The sequence below is a fragment of the Aquila chrysaetos genome, chromosome Z, assembly GCF_900496995.4.
Source record: "Aquila chrysaetos chrysaetos chromosome Z, bAquChr1.4, whole genome shotgun sequence".
Classification (NCBI taxonomy): domain Eukaryota; kingdom Metazoa; phylum Chordata; class Aves; order Accipitriformes; family Accipitridae; genus Aquila; species Aquila chrysaetos.
The window spans coordinates 55934876-55959560 of record NC_044030.1 but is presented as its reverse complement, the minus strand read 5'-3'; the positions used below and the strand labels follow the sequence as shown (position 1 = coordinate 55959560).

The 24685-nt window shown below is 40.8% G+C and overlaps 1 protein-coding gene across 1 annotated transcript in view; it reads right to left on the bottom strand.

The window, feature by feature from the left end:
* Nucleotides 1-1601: 1601 nt before the first annotated feature.
* Nucleotides 1602-24685, bottom strand: part of GLDC (glycine decarboxylase) — a 74673-nt gene continuing 51589 nt past the window's right edge. The window contains exons 12-27 of the mRNA XM_030005321.2: nt 24395-24534; nt 23558-23638; nt 22896-22993; nt 22301-22385; nt 22167-22208; nt 19062-19204; nt 18050-18125; nt 10854-10979; nt 9829-9978; nt 9256-9368; nt 8498-8639; nt 6718-6829; nt 5342-5437; nt 4016-4188; nt 3239-3319; nt 1602-2235 (exon numbers count right to left, since the gene is read on the bottom strand). Of these exons, the coding sequence (XP_029861181.1) occupies nt 2092-2235; nt 3239-3319; nt 4016-4188; nt 5342-5437; nt 6718-6829; nt 8498-8639; nt 9256-9368; nt 9829-9978; nt 10854-10979; nt 18050-18125; nt 19062-19204; nt 22167-22208; nt 22301-22385; nt 22896-22993; nt 23558-23638; nt 24395-24534 (1802 nt within the window). The 3' untranslated portion in view covers nt 1602-2091. The remainder of the gene's footprint in view (nt 2236-3238; nt 3320-4015; nt 4189-5341; nt 5438-6717; nt 6830-8497; nt 8640-9255; nt 9369-9828; nt 9979-10853; nt 10980-18049; nt 18126-19061; nt 19205-22166; nt 22209-22300; nt 22386-22895; nt 22994-23557; nt 23639-24394; nt 24535-24685) is intronic.

The window sequence follows — 24685 nt, the reverse complement described above, 5'->3', positions numbered from 1 at the left end:
ATATAGGCATATATGGAAGTATGTAGGTCATTCTCAATAATTTTAGATCTTGCTCTTAGCCTGGAGTGGTAATGAACCGGTCCTCGAGATGCACATGGCGGTGCTGGTTTTTTGTGGCTCAAAATTAGCTAATGGCTTATTCACTTCATCCAAAGTAAGTAACTTCTTTCTCTACCCACTCCCCCCACCCCATTCTACTTAGGATTTCAGTTGCATCCAACATACATAATGCTGGTACTGTCTCTCTAGTCACATCAAAAAAACAGGTGCTGCTAACAGTTTTGAAAGATTTAATGCCTCAGCTTTTTCTGTGCTTACTAGAATGAGGGTTCAGCCTTTGTTCAGTAGGTGAATTGGTATTAATTAGTGTTAAGCATACAGTTTAAGAGAGCTGTAGACAGATTCTTATATCCTGTTGAACTTCTATGTTTTACAAAACAGCTCAGTATTTTATGGGGAAAACAGATGTAATTTTACCTTTGCAACAATCATTGCATCTGTGCAGTAAGCACTTAAAGACTTGTGGCCTTTTACCTGATAGTTGAGTGCTGTGAAATATTTTATACCTTTTAATGTTTTTTTCCATTTGATAGCTTTTAGCAATTAGTTGATGAGATAAATTTGTCAGTTTGAGGTCAACAATCGGAAGTTCTCTGCTTAATACAAAAAATATGTAAACCAATTTTTTAACACAACTTCTCAGTGACAGACACAATCAAACAACATGGAACTGCCTTTAACAAACACTAAAGTAGCTTGACAAGACTTTGTGGAGTTAGACTGGCAACACAGAAAGACTCTCCTTTCCTCACACTGTAAGTTTGCAGTGTTTTTTCACAATTCTTGATGCCCTTAGTGCTGTATCAGTAGCTACTGAAAGATGCCCTTTTCAACAGTAAGTAAGTTTCAGAGTATAAAATTCTAATTTTCTTCACTATGTATTTAGATGTCTGTCTGTGTAATTGGCGAGAGGATCAGTTTTATGTAAATTTGACTGGGAACAGATTAGAAGAGGCTCCTGTTTTAAGATCCGTGTCCTGCCTACTGAGTAACTGAGTGTGGCATTGTGTGTAGCAGTAGGGCTTTGGTCTCAGGGTGCTGTAGGTATTCTTGGAGGGCCAGAGCTAAAGCTGTGAATCAGTTTTTACACAAGCTGTAGACTTAAAAGACAAAGCAGGCCAAGTTGAGTGCACTGTATAACCCAAAGCCAGTATCCAAAACAAGAGATTTGAGAAAATGTGGAAGGAGAATACTTTGTTAGACAAGATCTAATTTATACCTAAGCAGTTCACAGTCTGTTAGAAAAGGTGTTTCATGCCTTCTCTGGAATAAGAGGAGAGGATTAGATGGAACTACAAGGGCAAACTGATGTGATATAGAAAAAAGTTAAGTTTGTCACTGCTCCGTAAAACTGATCATTCTAGCTCATTAAAAAAATCAGACATTTATTTCAATATTAATTTCTGCCAGTATTTTGCTTTACGTGGAAGCTGTTAACTGCTGTGGCAATTCTGACAAATCAGAACTTAAGCTTCATAATTTCATACCGCACTGTTGGATAAATCCAGCTGAAAAGCTGAAATCCAGAACATGACAACACAAAATTCTGACCAATTTTATTAGAGTACTAACATTGGCAGGTAAAAAAACCAGCATGAAATATTAACAGTAGCAATGCTAGCAGTAATATGAAAAGTAAATTAAACAATCTACTTCATCTTTTTTTACAAAATATAAACAATTACTCCTGCAGTTAATATTCATTACTATTGCCTTATGCATCTGCACCTTTTCTACTTTTTTTTAACCATATCTTCCATGGCACTTTGCAAATTGGGTGTTAATTGTTAAAACTTTAGCACAAAACAGACAAAATACTGAATCAAGGCAACTTCAACAGCAACTGCTCTGGAACAATCACATTTTGTTCACACCTAACATATTGATTGTATTTACATTTTAACTGAGCAGTGATTCAATTAACAAACATGGTGATTATCCAAAATATACACAGTATATAAATCCCCTATCAGGTCTGGGAGGAAAAGGCCATCCTGATGGACTCAGTAATCCAGGCAGCTGGAAGCAGTCTTATGAAGATGCTCTCTTCTGTTCAGAAAAGGGAGATTCATAGGCTTCCATTGGTGGGCAGGTACAAACCAGATGTTGATCTCCATATATGTCATCAATGCGAGCAATTGTGGGCCAAAACTTGCTTTCAGGCTTCACAAATGGCTAAGTATAGAAGAAAAAACAACCATTTTAATTTTTCTACCAAGCAAATCTATGTAATTGTAATAGACATTAGAAGTTTTAAGAATGATAAATGCTGGAAAAGTGGATTTTTTAAAGTGAAGTCATACTTCAAATCTATTTGCAGTCCCTGAAAGTTAACAAGCATGTATAATAGAGTTGGCAGTCAAAAGAATATTTAGATTTTCAAAAAAGTATAACCATGTCCTCTAACAAATGCTTGCAAAGAAGCAGTTGTTGTGGGATAAAAGAAAACTATGATCCTTTGAATAACTGATTCACAGATAGGAACCAAGGAAAAGTGGAGGAGACTACCAAGACCTATGCTGTTCAAGATAGTTGTAATATATAAAACAAGGTGGCAAACTTCACAGGTGCAGTTAAATTCTTCCTCTTTGAAACAGCACGAAGCAATAAAATAGATGCAATTCAGTTTTAGGTGAGAAAAGTTAGTTACACTTATATTTAGCTGTTAAGATTGTGGAAGCAATTTTATGGAGTGCTCTGAAGAAGTCTGATGTATCCAGCTCCAATTTGACTTTTAATTGTAGCAGACTCACATTGGTGTGGCTTGCCCCATGCTGGCCATGCATCTTGTCAAACCCTCATCTAAGTTCTTTGGAGCACAGCTTTGAACGTCAGGATATGGGACTCTGTTTTGGGAGCCCCTGGTGCAGTATGTCAGAACTGAACGGGCTGTTTCCAATAGGAATATCCAATATTGAAGTGCTGAGATTTAGAAAACCGAGTTTGCACTTCATGTGTAGAGATTTTTTTTTTTTTTTAAGATCTTTTCTCCTTGTCTTGAAAAACAAAACTAATGGAACTACTGTAGAGTTTACACACATAAAAATTGAGCAACAGTAAAAATGGCTCTGAAGTTTTTATTCTTACCACATTTTTCATCTTCAACTGACCAGAAAACCACAGAGCAGAAAGCGCATTTATGTATTACCACACCACTAGGATCCAATTATTTACTCACCAGTGGGAATGCTGCCACTTCTCTGGAATAAGGACGATCCCACTTGGAAGAAGTGACACAGTTCAGAGTATGTGGTGACATCTACAAGCAAAAAGACATGTTTAGGACATGAAATCACTGAATTCAGTTGAACATACCAGCGTGAACCCTCTTTCAAGTTCATCTTACTACATACAAATAACTGCTGTCTAGAGAGTCTCTTGAGAATACCATTCATCTGGGGAAAAAAGGCAGATTTAAAACAGAAAGCGACTTAGTATCTGGGTTTCTTTCAGTTTGCCTGAAGATACTACCCAAGGTTTGAACATGCTTCCAGTTTTTCACTAAATCCCCTCAGTATTTAAAAAGTTAATACAGCATTACAAGAGTTGAACAGATCTTGAGTCTATAGCAATTTTGTGCTGCAGTTGCTAAAATAATTCATTCAATCTTTATTTTAGTGTTAGTTTTAAGGTCATTCCATTTCCCTTCTTAAACCAGATAAATAAGCATCTCCATTACTTTGAGATGGCCTCAAAAATTATAGATCATATGCTTGCATAAATAACTTTCTCTGCTCTCTCAGCAAAGGCCAGACTTCTGACTTGAAACGGTCAAAATTCAAATTTTGAAAAAGTTTAAGGTTTCTAAAAAAGTCAAATTTCAAGAAATTCATGTGTTCACTGTTGCACATAATTATTTTTAAGTACTGAAAGACCAGGAAGCAGGCTCACATAGTCTCAAGTAAGTCTCAAGGGTTAAGCTGATGCTGGTAACTTGCTTTACATGCCATCTTACCTTTAGTGGGTTAATTTGGGGGTCCATCCTGCCCTCCTCTATTTCAGCAATTTCCTGCCGAATACTGATCATTGCATCACAGAATCTGTCCAGCTCTGCCTTGTCTTCAGACTCTGTTGGTTCAATCATAAGTGTCCCTGCCACTGGCCAGGACATGGTTGGAGCATGAAAACCTGATAAAGAAGAAATCATCAGTCACTGACAATAGGTTATGAGTTAATATATGCATTAGCTAGCAATTGATTCACAAATGCAGCCCTTTCTATAATCTTTGCAGGACTGAACTCATTGGTAGTGTTGGCAGCATACTGTAGAGGTAAGAGACTTTTCAAGTACCTTAGTGTTTAACACTGAAGGGTAATGCCATTGTATTATTTGCAATACAGTTACACACTGATTTAATGAAACACTCTTAAAACCTGCTCTTTTTGCATTGTTACTTTTCAGCCCAAAGTGTATTGCTTCCTTCCCGGGTTATTTCTGTTCCTGCTGCTCACTTCATTAGAAGTGTTTTGTCACTTTACCTTCTTATGACAGGCTGGATGGCAAAGTAAGATGTATAGATTTCTGCACTCGTAAACAAGATAGAAAGACAAGGTGGTCTCTCATGATTCCCTTCCAGCACTACTGCTAATTACAGCCTTGTGACAATTGTCTTTCGGCTACAGAGGATGGAACTTTACTAAATTTATCCATGTAACTTACCTCTGTACCTACTGAAAAGTCTACATAAAGTGATGCATGCTATTTAAGGCCATAGCAGCCCACTTACTTAAAACAAGCAGGAAGGATGTTTTTTTTGGTATCACAACTGGGCTCTGGATTATTTCACTGACCAGGTATTACTGGTTAAAAGCACAGTTGCATAGGATCAAGCAGTTCAGTGGGTCATCTTGTCTGGCAGCCAGAGTAGCCACGATCAGGTTCTTCAGAGCATGTGTACAAAACTGCCTAAACTGTATCAGGATGGAAGCATTTAAATCCTATTATCCTACTTTGAAACTCTTTCTTTTTTTTTTTTTTCCCCTGTTGTTTCAATCTTATTAAGCTCTCGGCTCCAACCCACTTGCTCCAATGGTTGAGTCATGTAATTGCAAATTTGAAGGGGCAGTTTACAAAACTGGGGAGGTAGCAGCAGATTTGCATCTGCAACTCAACAGATGCAAATATCTCTCTAAGCCCTTAATGAACATGATAAGACTTGAAATGATCATGACAGGTTCACCATCCATAAGCACAGGACTAGAATGTTTCTGGCTCCCTTTAGAAGAAATCTAGGAAATTTCTATTTACACTGCTATTTTTAAAAAAAGACATTTGACTTACCATAATCCTGAAGTCTCTTAGCAAGATCTACAGCTTCAATGTTTGCTGTTTTTTTGAAAGGTCTCGTATCCAAAATGAATTCATGGGCTACATAACCTGTAAACAAAAAAGTGTACCTTATGTTTACTTACTAGGAGAATAATGCAGTCTACCAAGCCGTCTATTCTGATTGGTTTTGTGGAGAACATGGCAAAAAGACAAATTAAAACATATCCACTTGCACAAAAACTCAAACCTGAGAAATTATCAGGTAGGAGATACACAACTCGGTATTTGAAGACTGGCCCTTTGAGTCCCACGTCACATTAAGAAGAGTCCTCACTTCCAAGATGAGAACTAGGAAAGGGTGGCCAAAGTAGCTCCTATAATTTACAAGTACTCTGAAAAATAACTGAATTTGTCAGTAGCCCAACACCATTTGGGTCTTAGGCTTGAATTAGCCATGTACAAGATAATCAGTTTCATGTTATGCCACAGAAAAGCTCCAATCTGCTGTTATAGAAAGGCTAAAGACATAAGTTATCTAAATTTATATCTGTGATCCTGGAGAACCTTGTTGCATTTCATTGCTGAATCCTTCAAAATTTGCAACTTCCATTCACTTCTGTGAGGAAATAATATATTCTCTTAAAATGCAACCTGCAGGTTTAGCCAGGGTGTACTCCATTAAATTTAAGACATATCTTTTGAAGAGCATACCTATTGTACTCAAATGTTCTTTGGTGCTATTCAACTTAAGCAAAATAGCATTCTCTGATAGTTACTCTACTGTAACAGATAATTCTTTCACCTCTTATTCATTACTTCTGTCCTGCTGCAAGACTGGAGAGCCGCAGAAGGGAACTAGAATGTAGCTAAAATATTTTGCATTGCCAAGGGGATTTGCCCCCATCTCACAAGGGAGAATAAGGAGCAGAAACAAGAGAAATTTGTTGGTTTTTTTTTTTTTTTTCAGAGAACGTGTGTAAGGGAAAGTACAGGTCCAAAAATTGCTTCCAGTTCTTAAATTGTTGTGCTTTTGGTTATTGGAAATTTGGAGGTCTCAACTTTGTTGCTACTCCTTCTTCTACTGTTCATTACTCTGCTACTATACTTCAAGGAGAACAATCTGAATGCCAAGGTTGACTCCATCTTTTGTCATAATTTCATCTAATTACAAACAGGCATTTTTTCTTCTACTTCCAAGTATCTCAGTTTCATTGCAATACCTCCACAGACACAGTGTGGCAGGTTATTTCTCTCTTTGTGAATAACGTGAAGAGAAGTTTGAGATGCAGCTGTCATATAGCATTAAAAAAGAATCATATCGCAAGCCAACTTCTACACTAGGAAAAAAAAAGTCAGCTTTGTAGAAGAAAACATTGTCCAATACTTGCCTCTTGCTCCTCTGAAAAGGATTTTGTAGTGCTTCTCTAGCCTCTTTGCCATATAGTTTGCATTTAGTATAGCAATCTCAGAAGCATGTTTCAGACCCTTTGCTCCCATTGTCTGAAAGAGGAATAACATGAAGAAACAGATCTAAAAACACTCCCAAGCAAGCTAAGTGCGTTCATGTGCTGGCAAGCATGATAGACAAGAGGACCTTAATGCATCTGTGTAGTTTTAAGGCAGTCACACTCCTATTACACTTTTCCAACCTACACTCACAGAAAAGGTCTGGGATTACTTGAGAGCAAGTTTGGTATCCGTAACTTATGAGACTGCTTACTGTGTAAGATTTTTTGCTTGAAGTCAACAAGTGAACAACCCAAACCTTTCCTCAAACTGAGAAGCTCTGAAGTGAATAGAAAAAAGTGAGCAGAACTCAAGAATGTCATCAGCACACTTGTAAGAGCTGCACACGCTGCCTATCACCATCCTTACCCCCAGGGAAAGCATCCAGAGAGCCACCCAAGAATCTACGTATGATGTCTCTACAGATTATCCCAGCAACTCAAACTCTGCTTGCCCGTGTCATGTCACAGATGATACTGTCCATTAGCAGAGACCAGAGCCAAATGAACACAGATGCACTTATTTCTGTGTTAAAGCACAGCAAAAGGACAGTGCTGGAATTGAGCTGTGGTTGAATTTCTTAACACTGCACTTAGAAGTCAAATTGGCAAAGGAGAAAGCCAAAACAGCCTTCAAAGCAGCCCCTTTAGATGGGACAGTGTAAACAGATGGCACTTTGCATTGCAAAGAAACAGCTTCCCTTAAAAATTTACTACAGTTTAAATATTCTGTAATAGGAACCAGCTTACAGTCACAAGTGATTTTTACCCACAGCTGAAAAGCCACCATAGAAGTTGTACCAGCTCATATTTGCTCATTTCAAATTCTTGAAGAGCTGGTTTCCCTGGGAGCGGAAGGTTCCATGGTTAGAGTATCAAATAGGCTACAGGCTACTCTGAATAGACGCTGCCCTTACATTCGCCATTCCAAGTCTTTCTTTCACTGAAGGCTTTAAATGTTGCTCAGAGTCCCAGCACGCCCTCTTCTCAAACAGAATTTGAATCTACACTCATCTCTGTTAGCTGAATAGTTCCATATATGTAACCAAATATTTGCAGGCTTATCACTAAATTGCAATGCATTAAAAAATTACATAGATCATGATCCAGTTGTCGCATATGCAAAGCCAAAACTAAGTTCAGTTTTCAAATTCAGTAAAATCCCCTGGAATTCAAGATCTTATTGAACAGATTTTGAAAAGTTAAATGTTACATACAGGTCAAGTATAACAATACTGCAGCATGCAACCAAAAATATTCTTGGAAGAACAGTAATTACCAAGCAGCTTTTAAACATGAAAATTTCAATGTCAGAGACAGTGGAAGGGCAAGCTTCGTTGCAGCTTTCTGCCTTATGTCCACTTGTCTCAAGAATTATTACAGACAAGAGACAGAAGAATTAAGCAGGCTGAATAGATACAGCAGTTGTCCTGCCATCCTTTCCTATTGCAACAGATGGCAATAGGCTGTTCCATTGTCCTGCTGGAAAACAAGGAGGTTCAAAGGATGTAAATAACCTATGACTGTGCCATAGTCATTTCAGTCTGTGCCAACATCTTGTGACAAGTTGCTCTTAAACCTGTTCATGTGGTTCCAGTGGTCCTCAGACTTGTTGAAACAGAAACAGACCCTCAGCTGATAGTCCTTATAAAAGTCTACACACCTTGATATACACCCAGGAAATTGGCAATATAGCACTGGAACCCCAAGGTGCAGCACTGACAGTACCCAAAGGACATGCATCCTTATCCGGCTGTATTTTGATGACAGGGTGGGTAGGCAAGTAGGGTGCCAAATGTTTCTTCCTAAAACAAAAACATTGATTTTAGAACTTAAATGTGTGTTCCTGTGTTACCATTTCTGGACAGTTTCAACCGTAGCTTCTCTTCACCTTCCTTCTAAACACAGTCCTCTAGGAAGTCTGGTGTATGTCTTCTTCAACAGAAAGTTTATTAATGTAACTGGTGATAATGGAGGATGACACTCAGTCTTCATTCTATCATAAGATACTTAGGCAGCTATCCAAATCAAAATGATTTTTTAAAAAGAATAAGATTATTTTCTTCTAAAGAAATATGGTTGCATATAGGATAGATTCACGTAATTCATGTACCACTTCTGCGTTCTGGACTACATACAGTATCAGCCCTCAAAGTCCACAGGTCATCTCTGCATTTACTCAGAAAACAGACTGCTGAGCAAGGTCTACCATACACACTAAAGGGCCAGCATGAAAGTCAGGGTTTGGGAATAGATGTGGACCTCACCATTCATGAGATCAGCACATGACTATCCTGGAGAAGGACAAAAGTTTACAAACAACAGTACACCTTCCAATTCATGGCTCTGTACTTAAGCCAACCATGATTCACTAAGAGATTTTTTTTTTTTAAAAGAAAAGGCTAATAAAGAGATACCCACACTCCAATTGGTCCCATTCCAGGTCCTCCTCCTCCATGGGGAATGCAAAAGGTTTTGTGAAGGTTTAAGTGAGAGACATCAGAGCCGTAATCTCCAGGACGACACAGACCCACCTGTGAAGGGAATACTCTGTTTCAAAACATTCTTCATGTGCCATTTTAAGACCTATTACTTCATTTAAGAAAAATAAGCTGAAAAAGATGTTATATGTTTTCCATTTTTCTTTAATGTGATGCATCATAAGAAAGAATTGATGCAAACAATTTTTTTTCTTTAGGAATTCTTACTCAAGTCTGTAAAGAATGTCTTTGACAAAGATCAGGCAGACTAAGCCAATTTCAGTGTACAACTCATACATCTTATAACACATTTCAGGCAAAACCAGATAAAAGATAATTATTTCCACCATCTAATTTTTATTACTGTTCTTGGAAACCTCACCTCTCCCCCCAAACACTGTGCCATCTTGTGAGGAAGCTGTGTTACGGTCTGAACTGAGTACTACTGTGCTATTTTTATTCCAAGCAAACGTACACTCCCAGTTGTAATAAATCTGCCTCTGAGATTTTGTACCTGGGCATTCATATTTGCTCCATCTAAGTAAACCTGGCCTCCATGTTTGTGAATCAGGTCACACACATCTCCAATCTCCTCTTCAAACACACCATTGGTGGAAGGGTATGTGATCATGATGGCTGCCAAATTCTCTTTGTGCTTGTCCACCTGGTGGCAGGGAGGGAGAAAGAAAAAAGGTCATTGAGGGTCCTAAAGCTTCTTAAGAGATTTCTACAAAAATCTGTAATTAAGGTCATCGAGTGTTTTACAGGTGAGAAGCAAGTCTATCAGCAGCTAGTCTAAGTCATTTACAGTCAGCAAAAGACACTGTGCTCTTTCCTTCAGCAATACTTACAGAAAAATAGTTATTTTCTCAATAAATCAGAACTTTAAATCAGAGAAGAAGGCATGGTATTAAAAGATACATGTCTAATAGTCACTTCTGGGACCTTAAGACAAGTCAAGTGAAACATCTGGCCTTCAAGGTAATGTGATCTAATGACCATCCCCCTACTTTCAGCAATACAGTTCTATGACTACCATAAAAGCCTGCTGAAATATGTGGTTTTGGAAATGTGTCCTGCTAATCCCTTGGATTCCCAAGATTCACCTGCAGCGAGTCTACTCAAAAAAGTGAAAAAAGTTGCCTAGCAACACCTTCTCCAGCAAAGGTGGGCTTGAACTTCGCTAAGCAAACACTGAAGTGCAGTTTCAAATGCTTCACACTCATGAACATGCTTCATTCATTTCAAATACTAGATGTAGACCAAAAAGGTCTGCTATAAAAGATCCTACTGTGTAGAAAACTACTCTGAGCCACTCCTGCACCAAAGATCCTCAAATTAAAGGAAATCTCACAAGCGTCACATGGTAGTGCCTGAGTGAGCAAAAAAAGCAAGAATTACTTATGCTTTTCAAGCATGTATTCACTATTATTGCCTTATTTTCTCTCAAAGAAAAGTCTGATTCAGCTACCAACGCTATTACCTGTAGAGGAGAAGGAGTATTCCTGCCTTGAGAAGTAAAGATAATTAAATACTTGCCATTGCTTTTAAATGGGAGATATCAATGCTCCCATTTTTATCCACTTCAATTGGCTGAATCTTCATCCCCGCCATTTGTGCACTTGCTGGATTTGTACCATGAGCAGATTTAGGAATAAGGCAAACCTTAGAAGGGAAAAAGACGCAGGGGCTAAAGTATAACTGGTTAAAAAGTCTTAAAGCATTATGGTCTACGGTCAGCTACAAATCATTATCAGAGTTTTCAAAGAGGATCCTGAGGGAATGTTTACTGGCAAAATTCCACTTGTACTGAAGGATGCAACTCAATTTTCTTTGAAGAAAAGCCATTCAAGTATCAGCATCTAAATACTCATTAGGAAAATAAAGTTTCATTTGCTGCATAAATCATATTTAGGGCTGAAGTTCCAGAATATTATCTCAAGAGACTCACATTGAAAATCCTCTCCTCTCACCCCTCTTTTTTTAAAGGCTAAGTTTTTTTTACAGTAATCAGTTCCCATATGAACAATGACCTGAAAGGAGAAACTATCTAATTTCAACTTTCCACTACATCTTCAGGTGACTTCCAAAGCATTTTCTTCTGTATTCCATTCAAAACAAAAATTTAGACTGAAATATTTTGGCTATAGCTAAGAAGTTTCAGACGGCTACTTACATGCTCGATACAGTTAATTTAAAAAGAAAAAAAAGAAGTACTTTTACTTAAATAAATGAGGTTCTTGTTACTAATAGTTAGGAAAATGGAGCTCAGGATATTTCCAGACATTTGCTAGCAACTCCACCCCTTCTAAAGACAATAAATATACCTTGTCTAAAAAAATCCTTTGCTTCTATTCAGTGAGGATATTGAAACATTTGGCTATTATAATTCTCTTGGAAGGATTAAGTTAAGTAAGTGTATTAAGTAAGTTACTTAAACTTAGCTGCATTAAATAACTGGCAGTAAGCTGCTTTGTTTTAATGAGAAACTGCTTGCTGGCCTCTACCTCATATTCCACAGAGATGCTGAGAGAAATGTTAATTACTTTAAAAGCTATTTCAAGGAACTAACCCAACTGTCTCAGTACCTGGATATTTCCTCTTCTTGCAGTGAACTGTCAATGTTTTACTGTGCAGCTGTGCTGAAAGGAAACACAGGGATCCCAGCCCCAGTGCTGGGAAGCACTGTGGCACATCTGTAGTCATTTTAGCTGCATAGCAGAAATGTAAAGTGAGTCTAGATTGCCACCCAGTCTTGCTGAGTTGCATCTGCAGCTGCTGGGTACAGAAGTTATTGATCAGGCAAAAAAGCAGACAGATGTGAGCTGTCAGTTAAAGTAGATCCTTTTTTTTCTATAAGACACCACCAAATATGGATTCTGGGATTGACAGACTTCTGGTCTGGGTTAATCTGGCTCTTCTTATATCACAAACATGCAATCATCTCTCCAAAATGAAACTTGCTACCACCAACTTTTCACATTTACGTATTTCAACCTATTTCACTTCCAGTCAAACTTATACCTAAAACCTACGATTAACACAGCCTTTCTTCCAGGCATCACAGCTTGTTCAGAAAGCACCTAAAGGAACAATATTACTTTCAGATTTTTCAGCTGTAACTGCCTGCCATTAAGTGAAAATAAAGAATTCTCTTTAAAAGAAAATTAGAATTCAAAATTCTATTAAACATAATGTACTAGTAAGAACTGATTCCGCTTTAGGGTTAACTACAGTTGTATCACCTCTCAGGTTTACAAGAACTCTCTTTTGTCAGGTTACAATGGTATAGCTGAGAAGTGACTCTTTGAGGTCAAAGTTTCAGGTAGTTAGTATAGAAGAGAATAGAAATCAAGCCTTTAGACTCACATTACCAACTGAAGATGATCTTCAGTGAATCAAAACTGATTAGCATTATTCAGCTACAGTTTTTGTCGCCCTTGTGAAGCAAGGTTACCTCCATATATCCTACAGAAATTTATTTGAAACAGTTTGAATGGACAAGAACTAGATGAACCTAGAGACTTTTATGAGTAGCTACCAAGGCATACCAGAGGCTTGTCTGCTTCTTCTGTCAGGAGTGGCTATACTTGAACCAACTGACATTATAAGCAATATAAATTTTAGATAATCAGTTCCTGTTCCCCTTGTAACTGAAAAAGCTGGAGAGGGAGTGTCATACCACCTTGAAAAAGCAAAAAACTGTCATTGCCCATTTTCTTCTGAGGCATGGACATCTGGGCCTAGATCCATCTCACTGAAGATCTGAATCACTGTCTCACATTCATGATTAGCCTGTGTGATGGCTTAAATTATTAGGTCTGCCCATTGATCACGAGCCCATCTGTAGGTTTTAGGTCTCTCCCTAAATCTCCTGATGTTTCATGGGCCCACTGAGCTATGAATAACTCATCCTTAAGTTCCCAGTCCAGGTCTACCTGAGTCACTTCAATTCTGGCAGCTTGGTCTACCTGCTCGTTGTTCTGGTGTTCTTCAGTGGTGATGCCCTTGGGCTTGTGAGCATCTGTATGACATATCCCTTTACAGTAATGCCTTCTACCTGGGCAGCAATGTCTTGCCAGAAGACAGCAGTCCAGACGGGTTTACCTCTGCACTGCCGGTTGGTCTGTTTCAAGTGATGCAGTCACCTTCACAGGGCATTTGCCACCATTCATGAGTCAGTATTAACATAAAGTACTGGCTGCTTTTCTTGTTCAGCTGTCTCTAGGGCCAGCTTCTTCAGACTGGCTCAACTTGCCTTCTCCTTTGATGGCTTTGACTACTTGTTGTGTAGGACTCTGCACAGCAGCCTTCCACTTCCAATGGTTTACTGCGATGCAACAGGATCCACTGGTAAGCAGACCATACTGCTTTTCATCTTCTGATAACTCATTATATGGTGGTACTTCTTTTGCATGAGTCGCCTCTTTGAGTGATGCTTTGAAATTTATGCCTTCTGATGAGCCCATGATCTTTTTCAGGATTCCTAGGCAGCTGGGGTTCCCCAGCCAAGCCTGTTGCATGACCAACGCTACCCACTTTATGCAGTGTCCTTTGAACATCCAGTACAGCACAGGCAATCATGGTGCTAAGAGGAGCTGTGCTTCTGTACCAACTTCTGAAGCAGCTCAGCCCCTCTCGTACACTACTAGTACCTCTTTTTCAGTCAGAGTGTAGTGGGCCTTGGATCCTCAATACCCCCAGCTCCAAAACCCTAAAGGCTGACCTTGCATTGCTCCAGATGTTTTCTGTCAGAGGCTCCAGTTGAGGCTGTGCTCCCCAGCTGCAGTGTAGAGTATGTTTCTCACAGCTGGTCCCATCCAGATGGGCCCAAGGGCTACCGCATGAACTATCTCCTCTTTGATCTGTTCAAAGGCCTGTTGCTGCTCAATGCTCCACTCAAAATAGTTCTTCTTTGGGATCACTCAATAGAGAGGGCTCACAAGCTGACTGTAACCTGCCATACACATGTATTCTCCAGTAATCCACAATGCCTAGACAAGTCTGTGTTCTCTTCTTGTTAGCTGGTGGGGTCATAGATGTTATCTTATTGATTGCAGCCCCAGGGGTGTGACATTCATCTTGCTTTTTTAGTCCCAAGAACTGGATGTCTTGTGCAGGTCCATTTACCTTTCTTTGGTTTCACAGCAAAACCAGCTTTCCAAATGGCCCGGATTATTCTTTTCCCCTTCTCAAATGCTTCCTCTGCTGTGTTGCCCCATACAATGATGTCATCCATGTATTGCAGGTGTTCAGGGGCTTTACCCTGTTCCAGTGCAGTCCGTATCAGTCAAAGACTAATAGGTAGGTAGGGCTGTGCTCCAGCCCTGGGGCAGTCATTTCCAGGTGTATTGGACACCCCACCACATGAAAGCAAACTGTGGCTGGCGCGCTGCTGCTAAAGGGATAAAGAAAAATGCTTTGGCAATATCAATTGTGTCATACTGCTTGGCCACCTTTGACTCCTCTTCATATTGGAGTTCTAGCTTGTCCCACACGGCAGCACTCAACGGTGGCATCACTTCGTTCAGGCCATGATAGTCCACTGTGAACCTCCACCCCCTGTCAGACTTTTGCACGGGCCTTATGGGACTATTTAAGGGTTATTAAGTCTTGCTTATCACTCCTTGGCTCTCCAATAGATGAAGCAACTTACAAATAGTAACCAGGCGGTCTTGGCTGGTGCGATACTACCACTGGTGCGATACTACCACTGGTGCACTGTCACAGTAGCAACCAGCACCTGCTGTTCTTTGTCATGCAGCAACCCTACAATGGAGAGGCCAGGCAAGGTAGACAGTTATTTAGTCTTCTTTGTGTCTGCTATGGCTACGCCAAAGGCCCATCAGAACCTTCTTGGGTTCTTGAATACCCTCTCCCGAGACAGTCTATGCCAAGGATACATGGAGACTCCAGGCCATCACAACAGGATGCTTCTGCCATTTGTGCCATGTTAGGCTCACCTCAGCCTCCAACACAGACAACTGTTGACATCCCCCTGTCACTCCACAAATCCAGATAGGTCCCGCCCCCTTCTACCCTGATAACATTATGGTACACTGTGTACCAGTATCCAACAAAGCCTTATACCCCTGTGGATCCAATGTGCGAGGCCACTGAATCCATACAGTCCACTAAACTTTGTTATCCCCTTCTCCATAGCCAGAGGCAAGGACCCTTTACTCCTGGTTGTAGTATTCACTCTGACTCCCATGGTGCCAGACCACAAGTCACTTCACCAAACTCAGGAGGAGAGGCATTTTCAGCCCTTATTCTGTGTCTGGGGGACTGCTGGTTGCTTTCCACTGTCTTGGCAGCAATTGGTGTGGCAGCCTTCCTGGTTGGTCCCTCTTAGCGGCTGTCTTCCCCTGCAGTTCAGGTACACGTGCTTCTTCTTCGAGATGAGTGCATTATCCCTGTTCCTTGTGTCCTACCCCAGCCACGCAGGAAGAACCAGAGGGTGCCGTATGGTGTGCACCTGGGGCTCCCTTTCCCTCTGGCAGGGGGAAGCTGACTCCATAGGGTACCCTTGACAGCCAAGACACTTCCTGCGGGAATGAGAAGTGGAAGCATTATCTTTGAAACACCCTGGAACCGGCAAGACAGTCTCTCCACAGTCGGTATCTCAAGATGTGGCCAGTCCGTCATCACCAGTGAGTTGCCATATGATACTGATGCATCTTCCACAGACCTCCTTTACATGGCCCATGTGTACTGGACATCATGCAAATCTGTGGAGACCTGTTTGTTGTCCAGGTCACTGTAGACTGCCTCTGCCACTGCTAATTCTCTTACATACTGAACACCTTCCTCAGCAGGTGTTTAATTGCCTCAGTAATTGACAAGAACACCCTTGAGAGGACACCTCACACTCAACAGGAACCACCTCCAGAGGCTGCACATTGTCAACTGTCTTCTGATTCCTTTGTTGATTCCCTGGTTCCTAACAAGGGATCCCAGCTGCTGGGCTTCTCTGCCCTCAATTCCTGGCTATCCCCTTCAGCATGCCAGCATTTGAGCAACCGGGCAGCAATATGCTTGCCTGGCTGGCAGCTGTAATTTTTCTGCACATTTTGGAGCTTGGTCAGGGTTAGGGATGGGGTGGTTTCTGCCTCTTGGATGACTTCTATCGCTTCCTCTTTATGTTTCCTTGCCAAAGGACTGGCTTCCTGATCAGACCCTTCCTCCTCCTCCTCCTTTACTAATTGATGGTACAGTTCTGTTGACCTCCACTGCCAGTGCTTAGTAGAGGCCCACTTTCCCCTGCTGCTGTGACAGTGCTAGACAGAAGCTCAATAGGCACAGGTCAAGCCCCAGAACAGTACTAGAATTCAATGGGATTGCATGCCTGTTCAGGTGTAAAATCCCAGGTTATAGAAGGTGATAACAGCCCTAGGCACCTGCCCAAACCCTCATACACACCCTGTCACACAGGGATCAACTGCCTCGGGGCACATTTCTCTGACAGCTCAGCAACAAGTTGTTTACTCTTATGCCAGGACCAAACCAGGTTCCACACACTCAACAAGCCAACAATGTTAGATAATAGGATCAAACACCTTACACAAGGATGTACAAAAAACTCAGGAGCCCACGCAACAGAGCTGGACACATCAACCCCAGAGGAGAAGAGGGAGGTGTAATCCCTTGTTCTCTCCACAAGGTAGCTCATGCAGCCCAGGAATGGCATCACAGCCGGGGCCGAATGCCAGTCCAGGCATACAGCCATTGCTTTTATCAAAATGTTTCCAAGCACAGTGAAATACATTGATAAGCAGCACAGCAAACAGCAAAAGCCGAAAGCAGCCATTAAAAAGCCCTAGACTCTAATACAGAGTAAAGCAGGCAAGCTCTGTGACCCACCCAGGAGCCTGCCAATTAACAAATTAACATGCTCAGATCAAAACTGTCATTACCTCAAGCCCCACACTGGATGCTAAAAAGGACTGTGATAGGTTGACCCGGCCAGTGGCCAAACACCCACGCAGCTGCTCACTCACTCCCATCTCCCATGGGATGAGGAGTAAATAGAAGTAAGGTGAGAAGACTCATGGACTGAGAGAATGACAGTGTAATAGAGAAAACGAAAGCCGCGTACACAAGCAAAGAAGCAAGAAGAGGAATTAATTCATTACTTCCCGTGGCCAGGCAGATGTCCAGCCACTTCCTGGAAAGCTGGGCCTCAGTACATGTAATGGTTGCTCGGGAAGAAAAATGCTGTAACCATGACCTTCCCTGCTTTGTCCTCCTTTTCCTGAACTTTTATTGCTGAGCTTGCCATTATATGGCATAAACTATCCCTTTGGTCAGTTTGGGTCAGCTGTCCTGGCTGTGTCTCTCCCAACCTTTTGCGCACCCCCAGCCTTCTCTCTGGGAGAGTACAGGGGGTGGCGCAGGGCAGAGTGGGAGAGAGAGAAAGCCGTCACACTGTGCAAGCACTGTTCAGCAATAGCCAAAACATCCCTGTCTTACCAACACTGCTTTAGCCACAAATCCAAAGCACAGCAACATATGGAGTGCAATGGAGAAAATTAACTCCTCATTCTCACTGTCTGAAAGACAGACTTTTAAGATGGTACCCATGATCCATGAGGGAAGCAGGGAATACAGAAAGCTTGTCACAGATGAGCATACACAACCTACGTTTCCCTCTAGGTGAGCCCCAGCCGCTGAATCAACTCTTCTTTTTCCACTTCCCACCCAAAGCTCTTTCCCACATGAGTGTTGACACTTACAGTTCTATGACGTTCTCCTTTTGCATTTAAATAAGCTTTGATTGCAGCCAAACCTGCATACTCTCCTTGGGCTCCACTGCAAGAGGAATACAAACCCCGTTACACAAGCACACAAACTAGAAAGGGCCAGCTCTCTACTGAAACTTCAAAATTGCCCAGCCCTAATCCTTCTCAATAACTTTAGGCAAGTGTCAGCAACTTAAAAGAAGCACATCCCATGGATTAAATTACAAATACACAAGCATTAATTAACAGCTCCTGCCTCTTTTGCAAACAGTAGATGAAAAAAGTTATGCCATTTTATGTGCTTACATTATGATGTTAAATCCTTTTGGTGACTGAGTTGATCCTCATTTCTGCACCTAGCAGGGGACCGTGTGCTTGACTACTGAGAGGCAGACTAATACTGAAATGCATAGTAAAGTGTACGCAGTGAAACATAAGAACTCTTTCAGTGACATCCTAAGTGTAGAGTAAGTCCTTGATGCTCATTTTGTATCAAAGCTACTAACAGACATAAACAGGCTGCAGCAGTACTCACTCAGATCTGCTTTATCTATTTCAGTGAGCATGCAGATCCTAGGCATTCTTCAGTCCAACCTAGTATTACCTAGCACATCAAATATCAGTTTCAACAATTATATAGTTGCCAGCTCATACAGCTTATTCCTATTTCAATTCTTTAATTTTAGCTCATAGGAGGGTATCAGTAACATCACCATTTTAAGCAAGCAATGGTGGAGAAACCAGCCTTCATAGAAAGGAAAACATGGGGAAAAAAAACATTAAAATAATAGAAAAGACCAAATCATTAAACTTTTAGAAGAGATGAGACAAAGTAAGGTTCTGCAGTCTTGAAAAAACAAATCTTGTTTTCATAAACTGGCATTCAAGGCTTCTCTTTATCAAATTTAATTTCAGAAACTTCTTTCACTTTTGGCTTGCACATTTTCTTTAGAGATAAGTTTTTGGAATCATGTTAAGGAGCAAATGTTCAGGAAAAATTTCCTACCTGTTTGGTTGGAAGGAGATTTTGTCATAGCCAGTGATCTCACATAGGTCCTTCTCTAAATCCTTGAAAAGCTGCTGATACCCTTGAGCTTGATCCAGGGGCACAAAAGGGTGGATGTTGGCAAATTCTTTCCATGAAATAGGCTATTTAAAAAAAAAAAAAAAAGATGTGCTGTAAGGAAAAATTCTGCAGACAACTCTGTTTTGTTGTTGAACTCTATGAAAGAATGAAGCTGCCCTGTACTTAAATAAAAATCAAACATTTCTTGGGGAGCAAGACAAGTTCCCAACCTCATTACAGGATGTGGCCTAGCTGAACAGAGAGCTTTGGCTGGAACTCAGGTAAAATTAGGAGAGTTTATGACCTTTGGAAGAAGGGGCAGGCAACTCAGGAGGACTACAAGAATGCTGTGAGGTTACACAGGGAGAAAACTAGAAGGGCCAAAGTCCAACTAGAACTTCATCTCGCTACTGCCATAAAAGATAATTAAAAATGTTTCTATAAATACATTGGCAACAAAGGAGAGCTAAGGAGAATCTCCATCCTTTATTGGATGCGGGGGGAAACACAGTGACAAAGGATGAGGAAAAGGTTGAGGTGCTTAATGCCTTCCTTGCCTCAGTCTTTAACGGTAAGACCAATTGTACTCCAGGTACCCAGCGCCCTGAGCTGGAAGACAGGGACGGGGAGCAGAATGAAGCCCCCATAATCCAAGAGGAAATGGTTAGCGACTTCCCACACCACTTAGACACTCACAAGTCTATGGGGCCGGATGGGATCCACTCAAGGGTACTGAGGGAACTCGTGGAAGTGCTCACCAAGCCACTTTCCATCATTTACCAGCAGTCCTGGCTAACCGGGGAGGTCCCAGTTGACTGGAGGTCAGCAAATGTGACACCCATCTAGAATAAGGGATGGAAGGAGGATCTGGGGAACTACAGGCCTGTCAGTCCGACCTTGGTGCTGGGGAAGGTTACGCAGCAGATCATCTTGAGTATCATCACATGGCACATATGGGACAACAAGGTGATCAGGCCCAGTCAGCATGGGTTTCTGAAAGGCAGGTCCTGCTTGATGAACCTGATTTCCTTCTATAACAAGGTGACCTGCTTAGAGGGTGAGGGAAAGGCTGTGGATGTTGTCTACCTAGACTTCAGCAAAGCCTTTGACATTGTTTCCCACAGCATTCTCCTGGAGAAACTGGCTGCTTATGGCTTGGATGGGTGTACTCTTTGCTGGGTAAAAAACTGGCTGGATGGTTGGGCCCAAAGAGTGGTGGTGAATGGAGTGAAATCCAGTTGGTGGCCAGTCACAAGTGGTGTTCCCCAGGGCTCAGTTTTGGGGCCAGTTCTGTTTAATATCTTTATCAATGATCTGGACGAGGTGATCAAGTGCACTCTCCGTAAGTTTGCAGATGACACCAAGTTGGACAGGAGTGTTGATCTGCTGGAGGGCAGGAAGGATCTACAGAGGGATCTGGACAGGCTGGGTTGATGGCCCAAGGCCAGTTTTATCAGGATCAATAAGGCCAAGTGTTGGGTTCTGCACTTGGGTCACAACAACCCCATGCAACGCTACAGGCTTGGGGAAGGAAGAGTGGCTGGAAAGCTGCCTGGCAGAAAAGGACCTGGGGGTGCTGGTCTACAGCTGGCCAGAAAGGCCAATAGTATCCTGGCTTATACCAGAAATAGTGTGGCCAGCAGGACTAGGGAAGTGATCGTCCCTTTGTACTCGGCACTGGTGAGGCCGCATATTGAGGTCTGTGTTCAGTTTTGGGCCCCTCACTACAGGAAAGACACTGAGGTGCTGGAGAGTGTCCAAACAAGGGCAACGAAGCTGGTGAAGGGTCTAGAGCACAAGTCTTATGAGGAGCGGCTGAGGGAACTGGGGTTGTTTAGCCTGGAGAAAAGGAGACTCAGGGGAGACCTTATCGCTCTCTACAACCTGAAAGGAGGTTGTAGCGCGGTGAGTGTTGGTCTCTTCTCCCAAGTAACAAGTGATAGGACAAGAGAAAATGGCCTCAAGTTGAGCCAGGGGAGGTTTAGATTGGATATTGGGAAAAATTTATTCACCAAAGGGTTGTCAAGCATTGGAACAGGCTGCCCAGGGAAGTGGTTGAGTCATCATCCCTGGGGGTATTTAAAAGATGTGTAGATGTGGTGCTTACAGACATGGTTTAGTGGTGGACTTGGCAGTGTTAGGTTAACGATTGGACTTGATGATCTTAAAGGTCTTTTCCAACCTAAATGATTCTATGATTCTATGATTTCCAGTAACATTTTTTTTCAACATTCAGAAGATACTTAAAAATCCTTAGTTTCTCCTTCTAGGTCACCTACACTTATGTAGAGCTGTGGGATTACAGGGAAAACAGAGAGGAGTTTGTGGAATACTACATAACACTCAATTTGTTTCACACAGTTTTGTTGCTATCCATTTTAATTAGAAGGGAATATAGAAGACAGAAAACAGTGAAGGGAGAAGACATAGAGAAGGCAGTGAGAGAAAGGGGACAAAGGAAACCTAGTGAAAGATCAAAGTGAGAAGCCAATAGGGAGAGAGCAGAGGAAGCTCATTCAGAGTCAAAAAGTAATTCGGTACCCAAACAGCCTAGCTAATGCTCTGCTTCATTTGCTACCAGCTAGAAAAATGAAGATACCCGGAGACTCCAGCTCCTTACCTGGACAAAAGGAGTGCTATCCTAAGAAACAGCAAACTGACAAAGAAGCATGAATTGCCAGTCCCACCTGACTCTCCATATTTCTGAGGATTTGACTGTAAGATTTGTAATGTGGATAGAAGTTAGGTACTGCAACACCACATGAGGGAACAGGACTGTGATACCGAATTCCAAAAACTACGTTCATTATTTTTTTCAGAAGGGAGTCTTCAAAGTCACTCACTCTCCTGCTGTTGTTGCACTCCTACTGTGCTTTTCGGAGCTTTTTTCCTAGCGGAGAAGGGAGCTGATGACTTTAGCTACTTCTGAAACTTCCTCCTCAGCTGCAGTACTAGACCAAAAGCAGTCTTTACTTCTCTGCAATGACACTGGATAGGTAGTTTACTCATGTGGGTCTCAAGTAAGACAGGATTATTGCAACTTACTGTAAGTTCAGCTGAACTATTGAGCTTCATTGTGCAGGACCCCTAAAAATACAAACACATTTGTCAGTATTTATTGAAATATATAAATATGTATGTAAGTACCTTTTCTTTTTCTCTGTTTGGTAAATACCTACCAAAGGAATCATGCTGTGAACAAGGGAAATATCTTTGTTTTCTAATCTTTTCAGGTACCGCACGATATTTGTCTCAGAGTGATAGCTGGAGAACACAAAATGTGGTGTTAAGGCAAGCAGGTTAGCTATACCAGCTGGTTTGTCTGTGCTTCAACATAGGAAAATCCATAAAAAAAGAATTAAGACTGAGGATAATTTTTAATATATACTAGATACTTCTTTCCAAATCAGTACTGTATGCTTGCTAATAGCAATGTGGGTGAAAAATGCCTATTGTTATTCATTCAGAAATGCTATCAGTAAAAATGGAATATAAGGGCTCTACTAAGTCCGATGATACTATGTCCTCAAATAATAGCTTGTACAATGTAGCAGATTAATGGAAAAACACATCCCCCATGTGACCATGAGTATTGCTTTGCTCATTTGAAACATTTAAGATGTCTAAAAATGCTAATAAATAGATTATTTCAGAGTAATGAGTTACTGTGTGAATACAGCTACAAAACTGTCCTCAGCTGACTCCAGTATCACTTTTGAAAGGAGATACTTTCAGTTTTCATTAAAATACCAGATATACAGCAATTTCACAAACCTGTTGAAAACCTGATGTGTCAAGAATTTGGAAGTTCTCTTAAATGGGGTGCTAAGGATGCCTTTGGTTTCCTCGCCCATACCCTCGGCAATTAGCTCCTTTGACACAAAGAAACATGGAGTCAAATACTTTCACGGAAATTTCTCTTTTCACAGTCAATTTCTATCAGAACTAATTTATACTACCAGCTTACCTCAAGATTTAATCAGCTCTTTAGGTAAAAAAACCCAACTTTATTAGCATACATATCTGTATATATCTAGCATGACAACAGCATTATATTAAAACTGGGTACAGATGTCTCAGTAGTCCTCATCTTGGAAGTATTGCTGCTAATTACTAATGACATGCAACAAAAATTCCAGTGGCAGAGAAATAATTGACCACCATGTCCTAAGCCTCACAAAACAAGTAACAGCCTAAACGTAAGGTGTCAAAGCTGGCCAAAAGGACTAAGTGTCACAATCAGAAAATGGCATTACTCGGTTACATAAATCACTGTTACCTCATACTGCCTCTTTCTTTAAGAGAGGATCTGAAATTCTCAGTATTTAACAAATGGTCATCATATAGACAACCACTGTCCTAGGAGCAGTTTTGCTTTTCATTAAACTTCTGAAACATTCAGATAATTTAATCCGTATGATCTACTGACTACTTACAGCTGAAGACTCACAACCGAAAATCCATAATATGTCATCTAGGTCTTTCTCATTTACAGTTTCATCAAGTGATACTCCGAGCTATGGATAAAAGCAACAGTAATTACTCAAAGCTCTTCATTCCAGATGCATAGTATATTTGTTCTAGTCAACAAAAAATATTCCAGAAACATAGGAGGAAAAAAAAGAATCAACCTACCCAACAGTATGTGAATGTCACTTCATTTATGTAATAAATACATAAATCTATTTTACTATTTTATTTACATAAAATTTTCCAATTCCTACTTTGCCCCTGCTAAACCATCCAAGCCAGATGGCTCACAAGCTTCAGGACTTGTGACCTCACTTTTAACATTTCTAAGTGTTTTCCATTTAGCAGGAAAATTGCCCATTTTGCTAGACCACCCCCTCCCCCCCATCCCATTTTACAGAACATAGTAGACTTTGCCAAAAGTCCTTAGTGCCTACCAAAATGTGTTTTAGATTTCAATCTGTCTTTAAAGACTGCCACAGGACCTGAATTCTGGAGGTCACCTTGCATTACATCATTAAGTTTTAGAGTCTCTCCAGTCTAGCCCTTTGTGGCATATTTAACATGAAACAATTAGATAATCTTTTTAAATAGACAATAAAATGAAAATACAATTATTATTTCTGGAAGTTCAGTACATCACTTAACAACTTCATTCTTCATATTTATATTGACTGATATATCTGAGCAAATGACAAGAAGTCTTACATAATTTTGTTCTGTTTAGCACATATAATGACTAGAAACTTAATGCAGAAAAAGTCATGCTACAAAATTTCTGAAAGTTTTAGGGAGTTGCTTACTCTGCCATCACTATAAATCCGAAAATTTATCTTTCTAAGAGCTGCCCTGTCCAAAACTTCTTTGACTGAGCATCCACACGTGATGGTCAAGGTATCAAAGAACAGATCATGATGGAGTTTATGACCAGCTCTCCTGAGACCTATAAAAAACAGTAAGTTAATTCTGTTAGCTGCATACTGTATTGATTGCTTACACAGTACTTGCATAACAGCACTATCAATCTCGTAAATAAATCCTTTTACATAATAAAGGAAAACATTCCCTTTGCCTACAGAGTAGCAAACCCACCA